This window comes from Vollenhovia emeryi, unplaced genomic scaffold (assembly GCF_000949405.1).
Source record: "Vollenhovia emeryi isolate VEMERY1.0 unplaced genomic scaffold, V.emery_V1.0 DF939179.1, whole genome shotgun sequence".
In the NCBI taxonomy this organism is placed as follows: Eukaryota; Metazoa; Arthropoda; class Insecta; order Hymenoptera; family Formicidae; genus Vollenhovia; species Vollenhovia emeryi.
In genome coordinates, this window is record NW_011967187.1 from 898,023 (window position 1) to 914,979 (window position 16,957).

A 16,957-nucleotide genomic window follows, 5' to 3' on the forward strand; every position below is an offset into this window, starting at 1 on the left:
TTACGGAAGTCGATTAATTCTCACCGACATCGCCTCACCAGTGTAAAATCGTCAATCTCGATCGTCAACGCCATCGTTTACATAATTTTTATCACTTGTTATCATTATTATATTTATCAATAATAATTGACTATTGTGACAGATGATGAAACATTGCACGTACACAAAACAATGTATACTCGCGCGCGCACACACACACACACACACACACACTCGCACATTCACATTCACACACACACGCACACACAAACACAAAGTGGATACAACTACATAATCATACATTATATTTTAATTTTCGCATATACGATGTCACGCCTTTGTTCGATATTCATTATTGTATGTTTTTATTATGTAATATCGCGAGAGGGTAGCTCTAGTTTCGGAAAGAATAACGGAGCGCGCAATCAGGCCCTTCCACGAAGCGTCGCGAGACTCGTGCCGAAATTATTTTTTGTATCGAAATCGCGAGAGAAAGCGTGCGCGTACGTCGATTTCCCTTCGCGAAGTGAAGGAAAGAGGAACAATGGTAGCGTGAACGCGTTACCATGAACACATTGCCCCGAAACCGCGTAATTTCCCTCCCTCGTTGTGGGCGACGCTTCGCGGAACGGTCGTGACGATAACAAAAAATAATATATTTATGGTACGAAACGTTACGAGTTTAATTTTTTCAGACGAGAGAACGAAAAAAACGAAAGAAAAACGGCTGACCGCCTAGATTAGAGTATAATTAAATGATAAAATAATTAATAATGTATAAAAATACATCAATATTTATTGTACATAGATCTAAAAAAAAGGACTACTAACAAATAAAAAAGAAATCAAAAATACGTCATTATGTCTTCGATCGTTTCCAGGTGCCTTTATATGACGATGTAATGTGTAGATTTATCTTGCGCGGATTCCTCGACAAGCTTTGTTACTTCATCCTGGACATAGGAATGCAATCAGATCTCTAGCTTGTATTTGAACAATACTGAGCAAAGATGAAATATGTCCATAATTTGTTACGTTCTTATACTTGATTATTAGATTATATAAAAGTATGGTTTCTTTTGAACCCTATAATTTTATGGACTCTGTTCACTTTTGTCTTTTGAAGTTGATTGTAATTTACTGCAACATACTCTTGCTCTTTTCCACGGATTACCTCGAACGTTTGGACGAACGTTTTCTCTTTCGTTTCCTCTCCTGGCGCCGTTTCTTCTCCTCGTTGGCGAGATCCACATACTTTTGCCTTTGTTCGAGAGTCATCCGGGACCACAATTTACCCGCGGCTCGTGCTATCACGGTGACATGCTCATTTGGCTTCTTGCTGCGAAGTTGCAGGAAGAAAATGATGAAGGGGTTCGTCGCTCGAGGCCAGACGTGCGTATTCTGCGAACTTTGACCGGCGGCTCTGCCGCTTCCGTTCGCCGGTTGTCTACCTTTTCCGGTATCTGCGCTACGTGAAAGGCAAAACTGCAAAGTATGCTTTTGCGTGCTCTATTCATCTCAATAAGTTTCAACACCTACGTTCTGTATCACTACGTCAGAAGGAAGCAATTCTTGCGGTTTTTAGTTCATATAAATAATTGTTAATTCGGGAAGTCTTTCTATAAAAATTGTATGCATGCTTTTTTCCATGGATATAAATTGCAAGCAAATCATGCGCACACTTTTCATCGCTTTCGACATAAAAATTCAAAGTGATTCATGTGAATCAGTGACTCGCGCGAGCCTGTGCTCGTATGCCAGATGAATCAGGAATCCGTAAATATCAGGAACGCGGGGTTACATGGAATCAGATGTCGCTTCGTCATAAAGTAGAAATTATCTTACTTGCAGCGACCCTCTTTCCGGTCCTTCTGATTCTTTGAGGGTTGCGCAGAGTTGGCGTTCCCCATTTTCGTCTCACCTTACGGAAGCGTCGACGACTGCCTCGACAATTTAGCGTTTACTTGATAATTTATTATTTATCATTCACACCGGCCCCGACCCGGTGATTTTGCTCAGGGACAGTTGTCACGTTGACATTTGTATCGCGAAAGACCGTCCACTGTTTTTCAAAAGACAAACACGACTCTGGTGTCGCTCACATCAGCATTACAAGAGCGAAATCATTCGTCCATTTCCACCGATGCAGATTAACTTTGATCTCGGTTTAACTTACTTTTTATCTTTTTCTAGTTTCAGAAATTGGAAAAAGATAAAGACTTAGTTAAGTGATTAAAAATAGTCTGCATTGGTAGAAATGGACATGGGTTGGATGTGATCAATTGAATCAATTCTGCACGTGCCTCTATCTTATCCTTCTCACTTGTATGTACGTAATAATAAATGTACCGCAATGTACAATGTACAGTGGAGGATAATAAGTATACGATTGAACAGAGTTGAAATGTTACATGCAAAGTGCGAGGCACCAGCATAAACTACTGCTATGAAGCTCATACAATAATAAAAGAAGTGGAATTAAATATGTATGCTGGACGCAGATACTATAAAGATAGAAATAACGGTATAAAACTTGATGCAAGATATGCAGCACGCTCGCAATAACATGCAACAAATCCTTGTGACGTGTACACAAACGGGAGAAAAATACGTACGCAAAATCAGACCGAAAACATCATTGTTGAAATAGCGATACAGTTTGAGAACTTGATTAAAATTTTCTAGAAGTCAGTTAGGAAGCCGGCAAACAGAAAAGAGACATCGGCGGACCGAGAGGACGACGAAGATTTAATACAACTTTTTATTAACAATAGTAACAATTGTTATAATTGAGAAACGTAGTCCCCTATCCTTGTATATAAAATTCACGTTTCTCGCGCTTAATCTTCTTAAATTTCTTATTAATTAAATTCAGCTATGATACACAAACTTACAAAAATTCTAGATCTATTATCGAGCAGGATCTATAGAAATTTACGTTCTATTTAATACGCTTTGTAGTATAAATATTGTTATTTTTACATTATGCGTAAAACTTAAGGCGATTTTTGGGTACATATACCGAAGCGTACACTCGGCGTCATGAATGCTTTTACACCTGAAAACAGCCGTTAAGTTCAATATATTCCGATAGAAAAATTCATTTTATTAAAATAGATTTTCCTATCGCTCTCTTTAGCGTCTTTCTTCAGGTGTAAACCCATACAGCACCAAAGCTTTCAGAAATATTTCAGAAAACATTGTTGCAATGTTGCAATGTTGCAATGTTTCTGAAATGTTTCTGAAAGCTTTGGTGCTGTATGGGAAAGCATTCATGACGCGTACACTTTGGTATATGTACCAAGCAGTCGGCAAAAAATCGCCTACAGTATGAGAGATTACAATTCCCCGCCGGCCTGCGCCGCCTTCTTCGGTTTCTTGTTTCTGCTACGCTTGTCGGGGCAGTAACAAGCCTGCTTCTGGGCGTCGAGAAAGCTCTTGCAACCCAGCGCGGTCGTCCCCGTGAACAGGGCTTTCGCCGCAGCTTTGCACGTGTTGACGATGCTGATGCCGGTGGTTTGATACGTGTCGCAATATCTGTAGAGGCATCGCTTGAATTCCAGATCGCACTTCTCCTTGTCCGTGTTACAAGTATCGTAGCAAATGTCGTGGAGGTCGCAGCACTTGGTCATTTCGGCGAGCGGAAGGTATTCCTGGTTCACCTGCGGATATTCGTGACAATTTGTAACGCGATGTAACGAAGAGCGTAGCGGGCAAGATTTATAAAAATCGCTCGGCCACTTATCGCTCGTCTATCATCTCGGGGAGAGACACCGACCTGGATACCGAGGGAACCGCATCCGTCGCTCTGCGGCTTGTGATTCCAGTCAGCCTTCGGCGTGGATCCTGAAACGATTTGAATAATGCGCCACTCGTACGGTCGCGACACCGCTCGTCCAATCGTGGCGCACCATGTCAGCCGTCGGGCGCTCGCATTGGTGCACTCGCGGGGGAACAAACGAGGAATCTTACATTTGTCGTTACACTTTCTTCTGCAACGCGCGGCGCTTCTGCGATCGATTTTTACTACGGAAGGCGCGATAAAATCGGAAAGGGCATTCTGCCGTGTTCGATCGAGGCGCAACAATTACGTCCATTTCCATCAGCGCGGAATAACTTTAATCTAGGCCTGACTTACTTTTCATCCTTTTCTAGTTTAAAAAAAATTAAGAAAAGATGAAAAGATTGAATCGGGACTACGTTAATCTACATTTGTAGAAGTGGGCATTGGCGGGGCGACCTCGACTAAGCTCCGATTAACCTGATCGTCGATCGTGGCTCGGTTTCACCAAACGTTGCTTAACTTTAATCTTAGTTTAATTCCAGTTTGTCTCTTTCTAGAGTCTAGAGTAACAGTTGGAAAGAGGCGAAGGAAACGGACAAAATAGTTAACCTCTCAATGCAGAAAGATCGATCAAGAGCAATGAATTAATAGAAATTCTGCCGGCCGAGTATCGATTCAGCTAATCCAGCCTACAAAATCTAAAAAGACGCCTAAGGGGAAAGAGAAGAAACGGGGTGCAGAAGGTGCAATCAAAAGCCAGGGAGGCCCGCGCGGATCGACCAATAGCGGCGCGCCGTCGGGAGATAACCTGATAGCCGCGACGTTGACAGACGAGATCGCGGGAATCGGGATTCGCGGGTTCCCTCCGCTTTTCCGGCGGATACGCACCGTCGGGACACTTGAAGACGCAGTTCTCCTCCACGGCGGCGTCGAACACCTCGTGTATGTCCTTGATCCTCTTCGCCACGGTGATGGCATTGGCGAAGAGGTCCTGGAAGACCGTCTCCGCCGCCAGCACGGCGTCCCGTAGATTCGTCAGCAGCCCCGAGCCGTAGCCGGACCAGGCGTACGCCAGGAATGTCAGCGCGTAGATAATAATTTTGCGATACCGCGTCAGATCCATCTCTCTGTCCTCTTGCGCCTCAGATCGATCAGTCCGGACCGACGCGATCGGACGGCTCCCGCCGGACTGCGAGTATTTTTAGACTGGCATGTGTGCGCCCACACTGCCCACCGTCGCCACCGAGGTGGACACGTGGCGCGCGGTGCCCCGTGTATCGACACCGTCGACTCGATTGCCTCACGTCTCGTCTTGTTTACACTTTTTCACCATTTCCGCGACGAGTTTGATTAAATCGGCGATTTGCGCGAGGGGAACGGGGTGCAGAAAGGGTAGCTGACGAAAAACGACGGGAGTCCTTTGGACATACCTCGTAGTATCGCGCACGAGACACTTGTAGCTTTCCATTTCGTGCCGATGCCTAATTATAATCGTAATACAACTAATAAACGGTTGCGGGACTTCCTTGTGTAGAATCTACGTGCTAATTTTTTCCTTGGTCGCAGTTGGTCTCGAAGACGACTCAGACAGCGTTGCAATTAATTACGATTAACTCGTCGGCAATACGGCTTTCGTTAATAGAGCTGGTGTTGTCGCTTTCCTTCTGCTTCGCGAGAAGAAGCTTAGGGGATTAAGGATAATAAATTGAGAAATCTACCTGCGCTTTTTGCCGTAAGAGCCGTTCAGCCGAGCTCGTCGAACGAATTTCCGAGTCGAGTCGGAAACCATTCTAAACGCAATCAGTTCGACTTTAACTGTTTCTATACCCGGGGAAAAAAGGCATGTATCCAATTTTATCTAATTGCATCGAATGCTGTCGGATATGATAAAATTTGATCAGATGATATCCCAATTTTAATGCGTCCACTTATATCAAATCAAACGTGGTCGGATATAGTCAGATGTTTATACCGTTTCTTCTCCGACTATATTTGGTGGAAACGAGATGGGAATCGAAATCCGTACTTCTTTCCTCTCTTGCGGCATTAGCATAGACATTTTATTTATTGCGATATAGAACAGATTACTCCTTTTGTTACGAACGAATTATTTGCAGCTGATCACAAGACGCTTCGGTGGTGAAGATTTAAAATTTTTTTTCGAGCTCGCCACTCTCGTACAGTTTCTTCACGTCGGTACCGCCTCCTAAGCACTCCCCGTTGAGGAATACTCGGGGCACTGTCCTGGCACCGGTTATCTCGCCCAGCAAGTCTTGTATCTCCTGCGCATCCTCCCTGTCGTCCAACTCTATCGCCGTGTACGTCTTCTTCAGCGAGTCGAACACCTGCACAAGAGTTCGATTAGGCCGACCAAGACGGATAAATAAATAAGAAGTTGGTCTCTCGATAAGTAAACCAGCAACAATTTGTCAACTAACATTATTGATAATAATAGACGGTCAATTGTTAATCTTGTCTAAATTTATAACTGCATTGTTAGAAGACACGACATTCTTTCAGAAATCCCAGATTGACGTGAAAAGGGCAGTTTTTAATATTTGCAACACGTTGATGAAATCACGAAAAACTGTGATATACTTGAAATGGCTGAGACATCGGATTGAAAATAAAAGTCGATTAGTTCTTCAAGAAGAAAATCGAGATCCGTCGCGAAAGCAAGCGCAAATAGTGACAAATACCTTCTTGGCCATGTTGCAGTAAGGACAGTACGTTTTGGAGAATATTACGATCGAGTCCTTCGCGATCAATTCGGTGACGAAATCTCGGGTCGAAGGCATGATGGCTCTTTTTGTACTGGAAACCGAACCCATTCTATTGAGCTAAAGGGACATCATTCCACTCGATTATGCCTCGCACGTGTTCGCGCAAACGTACACAATTCAGTTGCGCGAGATTCGAATCGCGTCCGATGTCCGGAAACCGACAGGGGAGAACTCGCGTTCTCTGCGAGCCTCTGGTAATAATAGATGTCACTCATTCTACAAGTCTCATTATTGGATATCGGACATGGCTTGAATCGATCACCCACCCAGGTAGAATCCACATCATGATGACGTCGTCGTGACTTTATTCATCGCTCAAAAGTTATACTGACATCGCCTCGACGTCACTCCGATGTCATCATGAGCCCAGATAGCCAAATCTGCCTGAACAGATTTCGTCGAATGCCCACTACAAATGTTGAAGGCAGAAAGACTGCAGATCACAGACAGGAACTGATACATTCGACATGTTGCCAGCGTGTCAGCAGAAATACAACAAAAATCTGCTGCAGTTTCTGCCGACAATCTATTAACAGCGTATGTTTTACAGACTCTGTTGCCAAAACAAAAGCCAAATGCGGACACAGATGGCTATGGTTTTGGCGTGACTTTCTGGTGAATCTGCTGGCAATTTGCTAACATTTTGCTGACTGGACTCGCTCTACCTGGGCAGTCGCTCTTCCGACAATTGTGAGTCGCAAATGCATGCAACATTCATATTTCACGTTAACAACGTCTGAGGCTACTATTACACGTATTTGTCGTACTACAAATTTCTCAAGCTCGTTGATTGGCCTGCAGAATAGAAAAGCCCTCGAGTCTCTAGAAAAATGTTCCATTCTGCAGTCAACATGCTCGAATGATTTATCGTGCGACAAGTGTATTACCAGCCTAAGCAAATATTAATTACAAAACTACGAGGAAAGAGACCAGTTAGATCTTAGATCATCTCTTTAATCATGCCCTTCTTTATCGGAGCAAAACGTAACTGCGTTTCGATCGCGCGGCTTGCGCGAGCCCGTATTTACACCGTCAGCACACACACGTGACGGTTTTGACAAGCCTCATAACCTCCAAGTCGGCCGCGCTATCTAAATTATTCATACGAAAGATTGACAGTTTCGACCTGCGAACTAGTTATTTCGCGCAGTTGATTTTACTACGGCGTTTCGCCGATTTTGGCGCAGCTGCGTGCAATTAAGGGCAATTTCTGTCTTTCGAGCCCACCGATCCGGTCAGTGTAAAAAGAAAGCGGTAATCATCAGCGAGAGAGAGAGACAGAGAGACGACGGCGAGTATCCTGCGTAAGGGAAGCAACACGCGCGCGAGGCACACGAGAGAGCGCAAAAGAATCTCGACAATGATTGATGTATTGTTTGTATGTGATGCAGGTAGGTGGTTAACGGTACGTGGCAAACGTCAAAGCGAGCGGAGGCTCCGCTCGTTCGCGCTCGTTCGGATTCGCCCTTACCTCCAACTGCAATCGACGCCGCTTTACGGATTTAAACGAGCAGTACGAGGACACGTCACCGCGGGACTCAACTGCCAGTTAGACGGCCGATAAAGATACAGAACGTAAATCCGTTTGTTGTAGATATAAAAGTCACGCGGTTGCTGCGACCGATAGGGTTTTGCGGTTAACGTTAAGCCCCGTGCGCACGGGGCGTCATCGGCAAGCGATGTCGCGATTGGGGAAAGTCGTGGATGTACAGTTCGTGGAAATGGGGGGGGGGGGGGGGATCGAGCTCCGATCGACGTAATTGGCGACCAACTGGTTAACTAACGTCCGTTAAGTCCATGTTAGCGAACCGGCAAATGTCCGTAAATTGAAAATTAACGTGTAAATTGATTTTACTCTTGGCTCAACTTACCTTGTCTTTCTCCATTTCTTAAAATTAGAAAAACAAGTTGAGTTTAAACCGAGATTAAAGTTAATCTACGGTGGAAACCCGGTAAAAAAGTTTTCAAGCGCGAACATGCATAAATACAGGGTGTCGGATTCGATTTGGACCACTCCAAAGATTATAGTAGATAATTGGGTCAAACTGAGAAGAAAAGTTACCCAGTTATATCTCCTTCCAACTGTTCCCTTAGAAAGAGACAAAGTCGCTCACTTTTAACATTTTCATATTGGGCTTGTTTTCTGTTCCTGCACTGGTGAACTAGTGCAATAAATTGGAGTAAGACAAGTATATTTTTTCTCATTCTAGCTTACTGCACTAGTTCACCAGTGCAGGAACAGAAAACAAGCCCTTTGACACCCTAGATAAGAATAGCTGTTGGAATTTTCGGAAATTTCAGTCCCGCCGACCGTACTTTTCCCGCGGTTTCCGAGAGACCGCTCTGACTTTCAGGAGTCGCGAAAATTTAGCCGGATTTGTTGAGCGGGAAGGCGACCGCAGCCACGGACCTGCAATATACATATATATATACATATATAAACGACGTCACATCTCCAACACATTGGCACACGACGTATCGACTAATCGAACGTCGGCGCTTGAATTGCGAGTCTCGTGGATCGACGGCCGTCGACGGCAAGTCGATGGTTGGAGGTCGGCGGGTGGTGGGAAGTGGCTGGCTCGACGTGACGGACCTTCGCAAACGTCTGCTGATCGAATTTGCCCGGCCGCGCTGCACGAGTCCCTTTTGGCGTCCCGTTATGGCTTAACGGCGAGATCGCGCGAGGATGAGCAGAGCCGCGAGGCCCGCGGGCCCCTGCAGGGGCGGCCTGTACGTCGTCGAGGGCGAGGTATGCCTCCTGGTGACGGCGATGCGACGTGGTGCCCGATGGTCGTCGCACTCCCACCAGGTTAGAGCGAAACTCACTTCGTTTTCCGTCTTACGAACCGTCCCCGCGAGCGAGACGATTGTCATCGGCGCTTTGGGCGTACACGTCTGTCATTGCGCCTAATCGAATCAAACAGGTTGTAGAAATTCCACTTCGTCAGGCGCTTCAAACTCGACAGTGACGTGGACGTGAACGAATCGCGAGGACAGTCTTCCGCAATTGCGTGTATAATTTCACTTCCAGGATGACGATCAGGACACTCTCATGAAGGGCTTGAGCACCCTGAAGGAGGTGTTGAACGACCACCGGGATCTATCCCAGTTGGAGCCCGCAGTATTTCTCACCCCCTTCCTGGAAATCATTAGATCTGAAGAAACTACGGGGCCGGTGACTAGTCTAGCGCTATCTGCCGTTAATAAGATAATTTCTTACGGGCTTGTTGGTTAGTCTCGATCACTGTGACAGCGAGCGGCCGTTTTCTTTTTATTCTGTGACGTAACATATGTCGCCTTTTAGATTCCAATCATCCTGCCGTAGCCACCTGCGTAGAGGCCATAGCGGATGCTGTCACGCACGCGAGGTTTGTGGGTGCCGATGCGTCCGGCGACGGGGTGGTCCTCATGAGAGTCCTGCAAGTTTTGAGAGCCCTCATGCTGTCGCCCGCCGGCGATTATCTCTCAAACGAGAGTGTATGCGAAATTATGCTGAGTTGCTTTAGGATATGTTTTGAGACACGACTTAGCGGTGAGTTGCGGCGGTCTCGTGTTTCCGCTGACCAGTTGCGAGAGTGTGTCGTAATGAGGTGTCTTTGCAGAAATACTTAGAAAAACGGCGGAGCACTGTCTGCGGGATATGGTTCAACATTTGTTCACCAGGTTACCTCAGTTCGTTGACGATACCAGAAACGTGCCCAACATGAAAGTAAGTTTTGTATATGTGTGATCTTTGAGTATACGTACATGTGAGATATAACGTTCTGTACACGACGTTTGACAGAAAATGAGAACAAACAGCATAGAGAATAGTCGTAGCAAGAATCGCAAGCACAAAAGCTACGCGAAGCAAAAGTCCAAGTCTGTCACGGATGACATTGACGAGAAGGAGTCAAATATTTCGAGCGCAGTTGACAAAATACGGGCCAACCACTTGGCCACCACACCTGTCTCACCAGTCGGCAATATCGTTGACATGCAGGGCTCGTTAAATCATGGAAGCGTTGATAAGAGTGAGGACGAAAAGAGCGAGAAGAACAAAGTTAACATTAGCAAAGATAGTACTAAAGATGGAAACGATTGTATCAAAGCGGCAGATAGTCAGGAGGCTAGTAAGAAACAGGAGATCGATAAAGACGGGAGCAATAGAGACGTTAAGAGCGAGACAGAAACGACCGAGGCGAATGACCCGCCTGAAAATATTGATGTGGAGAACAAAGGTGCTGCTTTAGGTGAAAGTAAAAGCGTGGAGAAGGAAGATGCGGCTGATCGCAAGATCACAGATGAATCCGAATCTACCCTTAAGCAATCCACCTCGGAAAATCAAGGTTCTTGTTCTTTGCGCCACTTTAAAATAAATTTTAATAATTTCCACGTCTTTATCTTTCGAATAATTGTGCAGGTGACGAGGAGAAAAGCATCGATTCAGCGCAATCTCCGACTGGTAGCGTGGAAGACTTGTCGATAGACGAAAATGTGTCTAGGGCGTCTAAAGTGAAGGAGTCTGAGCAAGTCGAGGAGTATGTGAACAGTCAAGGTGTCCGATTTATTCCGTTGCAACAGCGGGCGCCGTACGGCGCGTTGTGCGTTCGCGAATTGTTCAGATTTCTCATTTCTCTATGCAGTCCTCTTGACAAACAGAACAATGAAATTATGACCCACTTGGGTCTTAGCTTATTGCAAGTAGCGTTGGAGATCGCAGCCGACGCTCTGTCTAATTTCTCGTCTCTGCTTGCGCTCGCAAAGGACGACTTGTGTAAAAATCTAATCTTGGTAAGAGCAACTAAATTAACTTGCTTTAAAATCGTTCATTAATAAAGAAATGCAATAAGCATTTGTGTTTATGTATCAGCTACTTGGAACGGACAGATTGTCGATCCTCGGTGTAAATCTTCAAGTATCGTACTTGCTGTTTGAGTCGCAAAGGGAGCACCTAAAATTTCAACTGGAACATTATTTAATTAAATTAATGGAAATAGTTGTCTCCGAATCTAGTAGAATATCGTACGAGCAACGGGAATTAGCGCTTGGTACGTTTTAATTTTATAGCAGTAAATAATTGTGCGTCACACATCGACAGCGTAAATTTTTATTTCCATAATTTGCAGAGGCTGTAGTAAGATTGTGGAGAATACCCGGTTTGCCTGCTGAGTTATATTTAAATTACGATTGCGGACTTTACTCCACAAACTTGTACGAGGAACTTATGAAAATGTTTTCCAAGGTATATTTCTTCATATATGTTTATATATCAAAATCTAATTGAAATGTATAGAGTCTTTATGTTTTAACAATTTTCTCTTAGAATGTTTCTTTGCCAATGATCACTGGTATGCATACCATGCAACTGATTTCTCTGGACGCCATAATAATGCTGATCGTCGGCATGGAGATTCGTTGCAAAGGCTGCAAGGAATTGTGCAAGCCGTCGCGTCACGAGGCATCGTCAAATCTACCCACGCGTGAAGATCTGCTCGCTATAAAATCGAACAAGCGGGTAGGTACGCGTTTTTGACTTAGCTCAACTATGACGTACCAAATTTCTCTCTGTCATTTCCAGTGGTTGGTTCTCGGCACGGAAAAGTTCAACGAGAATCCGCGGGAGGGTATCGCAAAACTTACGGAGCACGGTCTGCTAGGTGGTACTCCAGGCCACTCGGATCCTGAAAAGGTTGCGAAACTTCTAAGGGAGAATCCTGGTTTGGATAAGAAAGCGATCGGCGAGTACATCAGCAAGAAAGAAAACAAGATCATTCTCAATTACTTCGTGCACAATTTTGACTTGAGAAATACCCGAATCGATCAGGCTCTGCGACTTTACTTGGAATCGTTCAGATTACCTGGGGAAGCCCCTCTTATATCTCTTCTACTCGAGAAATTTGCCGAGCATTGGCATGTGCGTACACACATATTCTAGTATTTATTAGAAATAACGTGGGTGCGAAGATGGAATAACAAAATGTTGCTGTGTTTAGGATAGCAATGGTAGACCTTTCGCTTCGGCCGATGCCGCCTTCACGTTAGCTTACGCGGTGATCATGTTAAATGTCGATCAACATAATTATAACGTAAAGAGGCAAAACAATCCCATGACTGCCGACGAATTTAAGAGAAATTTGAAGAAAGTTAATGGCGATACCGATTTCGATCAGGATATGCTCGATGAGATATATACTTCAATTAAGTAAGCGTTACAAATCTTTAAATTGGACGCAGACCAAGCGCGAATGTTATTCCAATTGTACATATTATTTATGTCTGTTATGTCTGCAGAGGGGAGGAAATCGTAATGCCGGCCGAACAAACTGGGCTAGTAAAAGAAAATTATTTATGGAAGGTTTTACTGAGAAGAGGCTTCGGGCTTGAAAGTGTATACTTGAAAGTAGGTAATTCCGGCGAGTTCATCGATAAGGACTTAGCTGAACATGCGTGGGGTCCTATTGTGAGTGCTCTTTGCCGGGCTTATGATAAAGCACCGGACAGATCGTTGCAACTTAAAGTCGCTCATACGTTCCTCAGGTTTGTTTATACTTTTGCCACTTACGACGAGTGGATTTTTATATTAGCTACAGCTTCGCATTCTTTTCTTTCAGTTGCGCGGCGATCAGTGCTTACCATAGCATGTGCGGTGACTTGGATACGCTCATAGTGAGCCTCTGCAAGTTCACGGGTCTGATAATCGGAGGGAAATCCGAGCAAGTGGTCTCACATCTCGGCGGAAGTCCGAAGTCTCAAATGGCCGCTTGCACCCTCTTCAAGATCACGCGTCAACATGGGAATGCCTTGAGAGCGTCTTGGAAAAACATCATCGATTGTTTGCAGTCGCTCTACGAGGCGAGATTGTTGCCGAAAAATCTTACGGAGGCGGAAGACTTCATCCATCCCTCCGGCAAAATATCTCTGCTTCGGGAACCGATCACGCCCAAGAGTCCCCCGGGTGATCAAGGGATACTTTCCACCTTTTATTCCTATATCGCTATGGATACGTCACGTCTGCCGCATCCCCCCGAGGCGACGCGGAAGAAGGCTATGGAGTTTATTGCCAGTTGTTGTCTCAAGGAAATCATAGAAGAGAGTAAATTCTTTCAGGTAAATTGACGATCATTAGGACAGTTAACCCTGAAACACGCTGTACATTTTAACCATTTCCATCACTTTGCAGAGTGAATCGCTCAATTCTCTCGTTGGTGCTTTGGTGTCGGTGAATCCTAACGATGAAGATATATCTATATTTCTCTTGGAACTATTGCTAGAAGTAACTATACAGAATCGTGACAGAGTAACGTGCATCTGGCCCGTGGTCCAGAGTCACTTGGATCATTTGTTAACGGTGGCGGCGCGCGAGAACCATCCCTATTTACTCGAGAGAGTGGCCGTGGGCATGCTCAGATTGGCAATCAGGCTCTTACGCGGAGAGAAGTTTGCGTGTCTATCTCCTCTACTACCTCTGACCCACTTGCCGTCCGCGACTACCGCGCCTTTGGCTCGACAGATCGCCTACGGTTTGTTCGAGCTGCTGAAGACAGGCGCCGCGAACATCAACAGCGCGGAGGACTGGAAGGTGGTGTTTAGTCTGCTGGAGTGCGCGGGTGCCGGTGCATTGGCGCCTAAGCGCTCCAACACGGTCCTAGATGAAACGGTGAACGCTCGGCCGTCGGTCTTGGACCCAAGACCTATCAGTCCAGTGCCGGAATGGGTGCTGGTGTCGCCAACTGGCACCGAGGCACCGCTTCCCGTGGCCGCCGACACGATAGTGCTGGCTCGTGATCTACAGCCGCACGACTCGGTGGCGTTCGTCAAGTGTTGCGAGAGCCTCAACTTCCTGGTTGACGAACGCGATATGGTGCACGTGACGCCCTTCAACTTCGATCTGTGCGTCAATTGCGTAAGAACGTTCGCCGAGGCGGTACTGCAGTGCGCAGGCAAGCGGAACAGAGTGTGCAACTCCGCGGAGGAGTCCGCCGGTTATCAACAAAGCCCGGTACAGCTGCTGGACCTGATGCACACGCTGCACACGAGAATTGCACAGGTGTTCCGATTGTGGGCGAAGAAAAATAACATCGACGATATTATAGGTATATCCCTGTGGCCGCAAGCCTGGCGACCGCTGCTGCAAGGTATCGCGCGACTCTGCTGCGACGCCCGCAGACCGGTGCGCACCGCGGCAATCACGTGTCTTCAAAGCACCTTGCTGGCGTACGACTTGGCGCAGCTGTCCGCGATAGAGTGGTCGCAATGTCTGGAGGAGGTGTTATTTCCGTTGCTGGCGCAATTGCTGGGTCCGATCGCATCCAACGATCCTAACGGCGTCGAGGAAACGAGAGTCAGGGCCGCGATGTTGCTCTCCAAGGTGTTTCTTCATCATCTGACCCCACTGCTGACTCTACCCGGTTTCTTGCCGCTATGGCTAACGGTGCTGGAACTTCTACGCGCGTACATGCACGCCGACAATAGCGAGCACTTGTTCGAGGCGATCCCTGAATCGTTGAAGAATATGCTGCTGGTGATGTCGTCGGCCAATATTCTTGCGCCGAGCTCCAACCTCTGGGCGCCTACGTGGCGAGCGATCGACGCGTTTCTACCGAATCTGAAAGCGGAACTATTCCCGGAGCCGCCCGTCGCGGTTCTACCGCCTTCGCAACCGTCGCCGCAACAGTCGCCGCAAGTTATCAGCTTGGTCGGCCAACAGCAGCCACTGTCTTTCCCGGGGTCTATAGCGCCGCAACCAGATAGCGCTTTCTCTTCGGCTGACGTCGAGTACTCTAACGAGAATAATGCAGACACGAGGACCGCGACACAGCGCTTGGATATTCTAAATTCTGCGCAATCCGGTGGAGTTCCGGTTCCATTACCGACATTGATGTACAACACCGAGGGCAAGGAGACGCAGCAGGTGATCACTCTAGTTAGCCAACCGGCGCTCAGTGTATCCAGTCCGGTCGCGGTGCAGCCAACAGCTCAGAGTCTCTTCGATATTTGCTACTCGGCGAACTCTCTGGCCGAGAAGATGGACGAACGACAGCAGCACCAAGGACAGGAGCAACAGCAACAGCCGGTGCCGCCGAGTGAGGGCGAGCACAATAAATTGACGACGAGCGTGGCGCCGAACGTTATTTTGACAGACGAGGATCGCGATTTGATACTCGCGATGAGAAAATACGAGGAATGGAAGCAACAGCAGGAGCAGCAACAAATGCTGATGCAGCAACAGTGCACGCAGCACGCGCAGCCGACGCAGTATCAGCACCCGGCGACGGAAAATTCTCCATACCCCTTGGATCCGCCTGAGGTGATTGGATGTCTTACATCTTAACGGGATCTCGAGTCAATCGACCTGGACGATTGACTCCTCGGAACGCATTCGCTTTGTCTCGATTAATTTAATTCTTTCGCGAGTAACTCTGAGATAACGGAATGATCAGTATATAAAGATTCGTTGATGAAACGTAAAGATGGTGTTTGGTCACGTCTTTACGCGATCGCACTTGCAATTGCGAGAAATTAATATGATAGCTATGATGGCATCTCATCGGAAAGCAATTAAATAGTTTACTCCTTTCAAGATGATAGAAGTTGTGGTAGAACGTAACCGACTATTTTGTTTGCAGACGATGTCAGTAGATCCCGCGGGGACGACGACGACGACGACGTTTAACTCCGCGGCGTATTTTAGCGAGGATCCGGCGGCGGATCTCCTCTTCGTCGTCACTAATCCTTGACCACTGTATATTTCTTATGTATAAATTGTATTATATAAAACATTTCTACAACGCGTGATAATATTCTGTGTAGAACAGTATCGAGAGTGATTGATTATAGACGAGAGATGATGAGGGAGGACGAGCGTAGTCGCAGAGTCATTGTATCTTTGGTTTGTATATTTGGGAAGCACTCATTATATACAAATTATATATATATTAATATATATACTATAACGCGTGTGTACGCGTTATTGTTAAGATTATTGTGCGTTATATAATCTTAGCAATAACAGACAATACAGTTCTCCGCACCACTCTCGACACTCGATATTGTCGTATATTTCCGTTTTCGAATCTTTTGCATCCTCAAGGACGAAAGGATCTCTTCGTTAACAAGCCAAATGCGTAGGCCAAATTATTCTTGGAAAACGATCGATCGGTTCCTTGCCATTGATGTTTCAGTCGGCGTGTTGCATGTGTTTTACGTAGTATGGTGCGTACCGTAATATCGATTCATACAAATTCCCCTTAAGCATTTAAAAATTCTACTACTACGACAGGTAAGAGAATTCTGCATGGATACATGTGTTAGACACGTACATGTTTAATGCGATTCGTAGAGAATGCTGACTTAATTGACAATGATTTCGCTAAACGAGAAACCACTGCGATTTCGGTGAGTTTTGATTTCAGGATATTGTAAATCA

The 16,957-nt window shown here is 46.0% G+C and overlaps 4 protein-coding genes across 6 annotated transcripts; 1 reads left to right on the top strand and 3 right to left on the bottom strand.

Annotated features, from left to right (window-relative positions):
- Positions 1 to 71: 71 nt before the first annotated feature.
- On the bottom strand, positions 72 to 2,089 carry LOC105563228 (FACT complex subunit SSRP1-B-like). The gene is made up of 3 exons (XM_012014634.1): positions 1,825 to 2,089; positions 1,154 to 1,447; positions 72 to 932 (listed from the first exon to the last, which is right to left on the bottom strand). Exons 1-3 carry the CDS (start codon positions 1,887 to 1,889, stop codon positions 923 to 925), a joined length of 369 nt encoding a protein of 122 aa, XP_011870024.1. The 5' UTR covers positions 1,890 to 2,089; the 3' UTR covers positions 72 to 922.
- Positions 2,090 to 2,600: 511 nt separating this feature from the next.
- Positions 2,601 to 5,211, bottom strand: LOC105563230 (group XIIA secretory phospholipase A2). Its single transcript, XM_012014638.1, has 3 exons — positions 4,652 to 5,211; positions 3,758 to 3,825; positions 2,601 to 3,641 (listed from the first exon to the last, which is right to left on the bottom strand). The coding sequence occupies exons 1-3, from the start codon at positions 4,884 to 4,886 to the stop codon at positions 3,318 to 3,320; spliced, it is 627 nt and encodes a 208-aa protein (XP_011870028.1). The 5' UTR covers positions 4,887 to 5,211; the 3' UTR covers positions 2,601 to 3,317.
- Positions 5,212 to 5,797: 586 nt separating this feature from the next.
- LOC105563231 (glutaredoxin-C4-like) lies at positions 5,798 to 8,228 on the bottom strand. Of its 3 annotated transcripts, none has more exons than XM_012014639.1 (3): positions 8,018 to 8,228; positions 6,463 to 6,603; positions 5,798 to 6,108 (listed from the first exon to the last, which is right to left on the bottom strand). In XM_012014639.1, exons 2-3 carry the CDS (start codon positions 6,592 to 6,594, stop codon positions 5,911 to 5,913), a joined length of 330 nt encoding a protein of 109 aa, XP_011870029.1. In that variant the 5' UTR covers positions 6,595 to 6,603; positions 8,018 to 8,228; the 3' UTR covers positions 5,798 to 5,910. The 3 variants fall into 3 exon arrangements, with proteins under 3 accessions (XP_011870029.1, XP_011870030.1, XP_011870031.1); XM_012014640.1 differs by having other exon boundaries at positions 6,463 to 6,577; positions 8,018 to 8,227; XM_012014641.1 differs by lacking the exon at positions 8,018 to 8,228 and adding an exon at positions 6,659 to 6,733 and having other exon boundaries at positions 5,800 to 6,108; positions 6,463 to 6,577.
- A 631-nt stretch (positions 8,229 to 8,859) lies between these two features.
- LOC105563232 (golgi-specific brefeldin A-resistance guanine nucleotide exchange factor 1) lies at positions 8,860 to 16,319 on the top strand. Its single transcript, XM_012014642.1, has 15 exons — positions 8,860 to 9,358; positions 9,581 to 9,779; positions 9,854 to 10,081; positions 10,152 to 10,258; positions 10,334 to 10,877; positions 10,952 to 11,322; positions 11,402 to 11,579; positions 11,658 to 11,773; positions 11,855 to 12,046; positions 12,110 to 12,445; positions 12,525 to 12,733; positions 12,823 to 13,068; positions 13,143 to 13,638; positions 13,712 to 15,838; positions 16,158 to 16,319. Exons 1-15 carry the CDS (start codon positions 9,236 to 9,238, stop codon positions 16,266 to 16,268), a joined length of 5,583 nt encoding a protein of 1,860 aa, XP_011870032.1. The 5' UTR covers positions 8,860 to 9,235; the 3' UTR covers positions 16,269 to 16,319.
- The last annotated feature ends 638 nt before the right edge of the window (positions 16,320 to 16,957 follow it).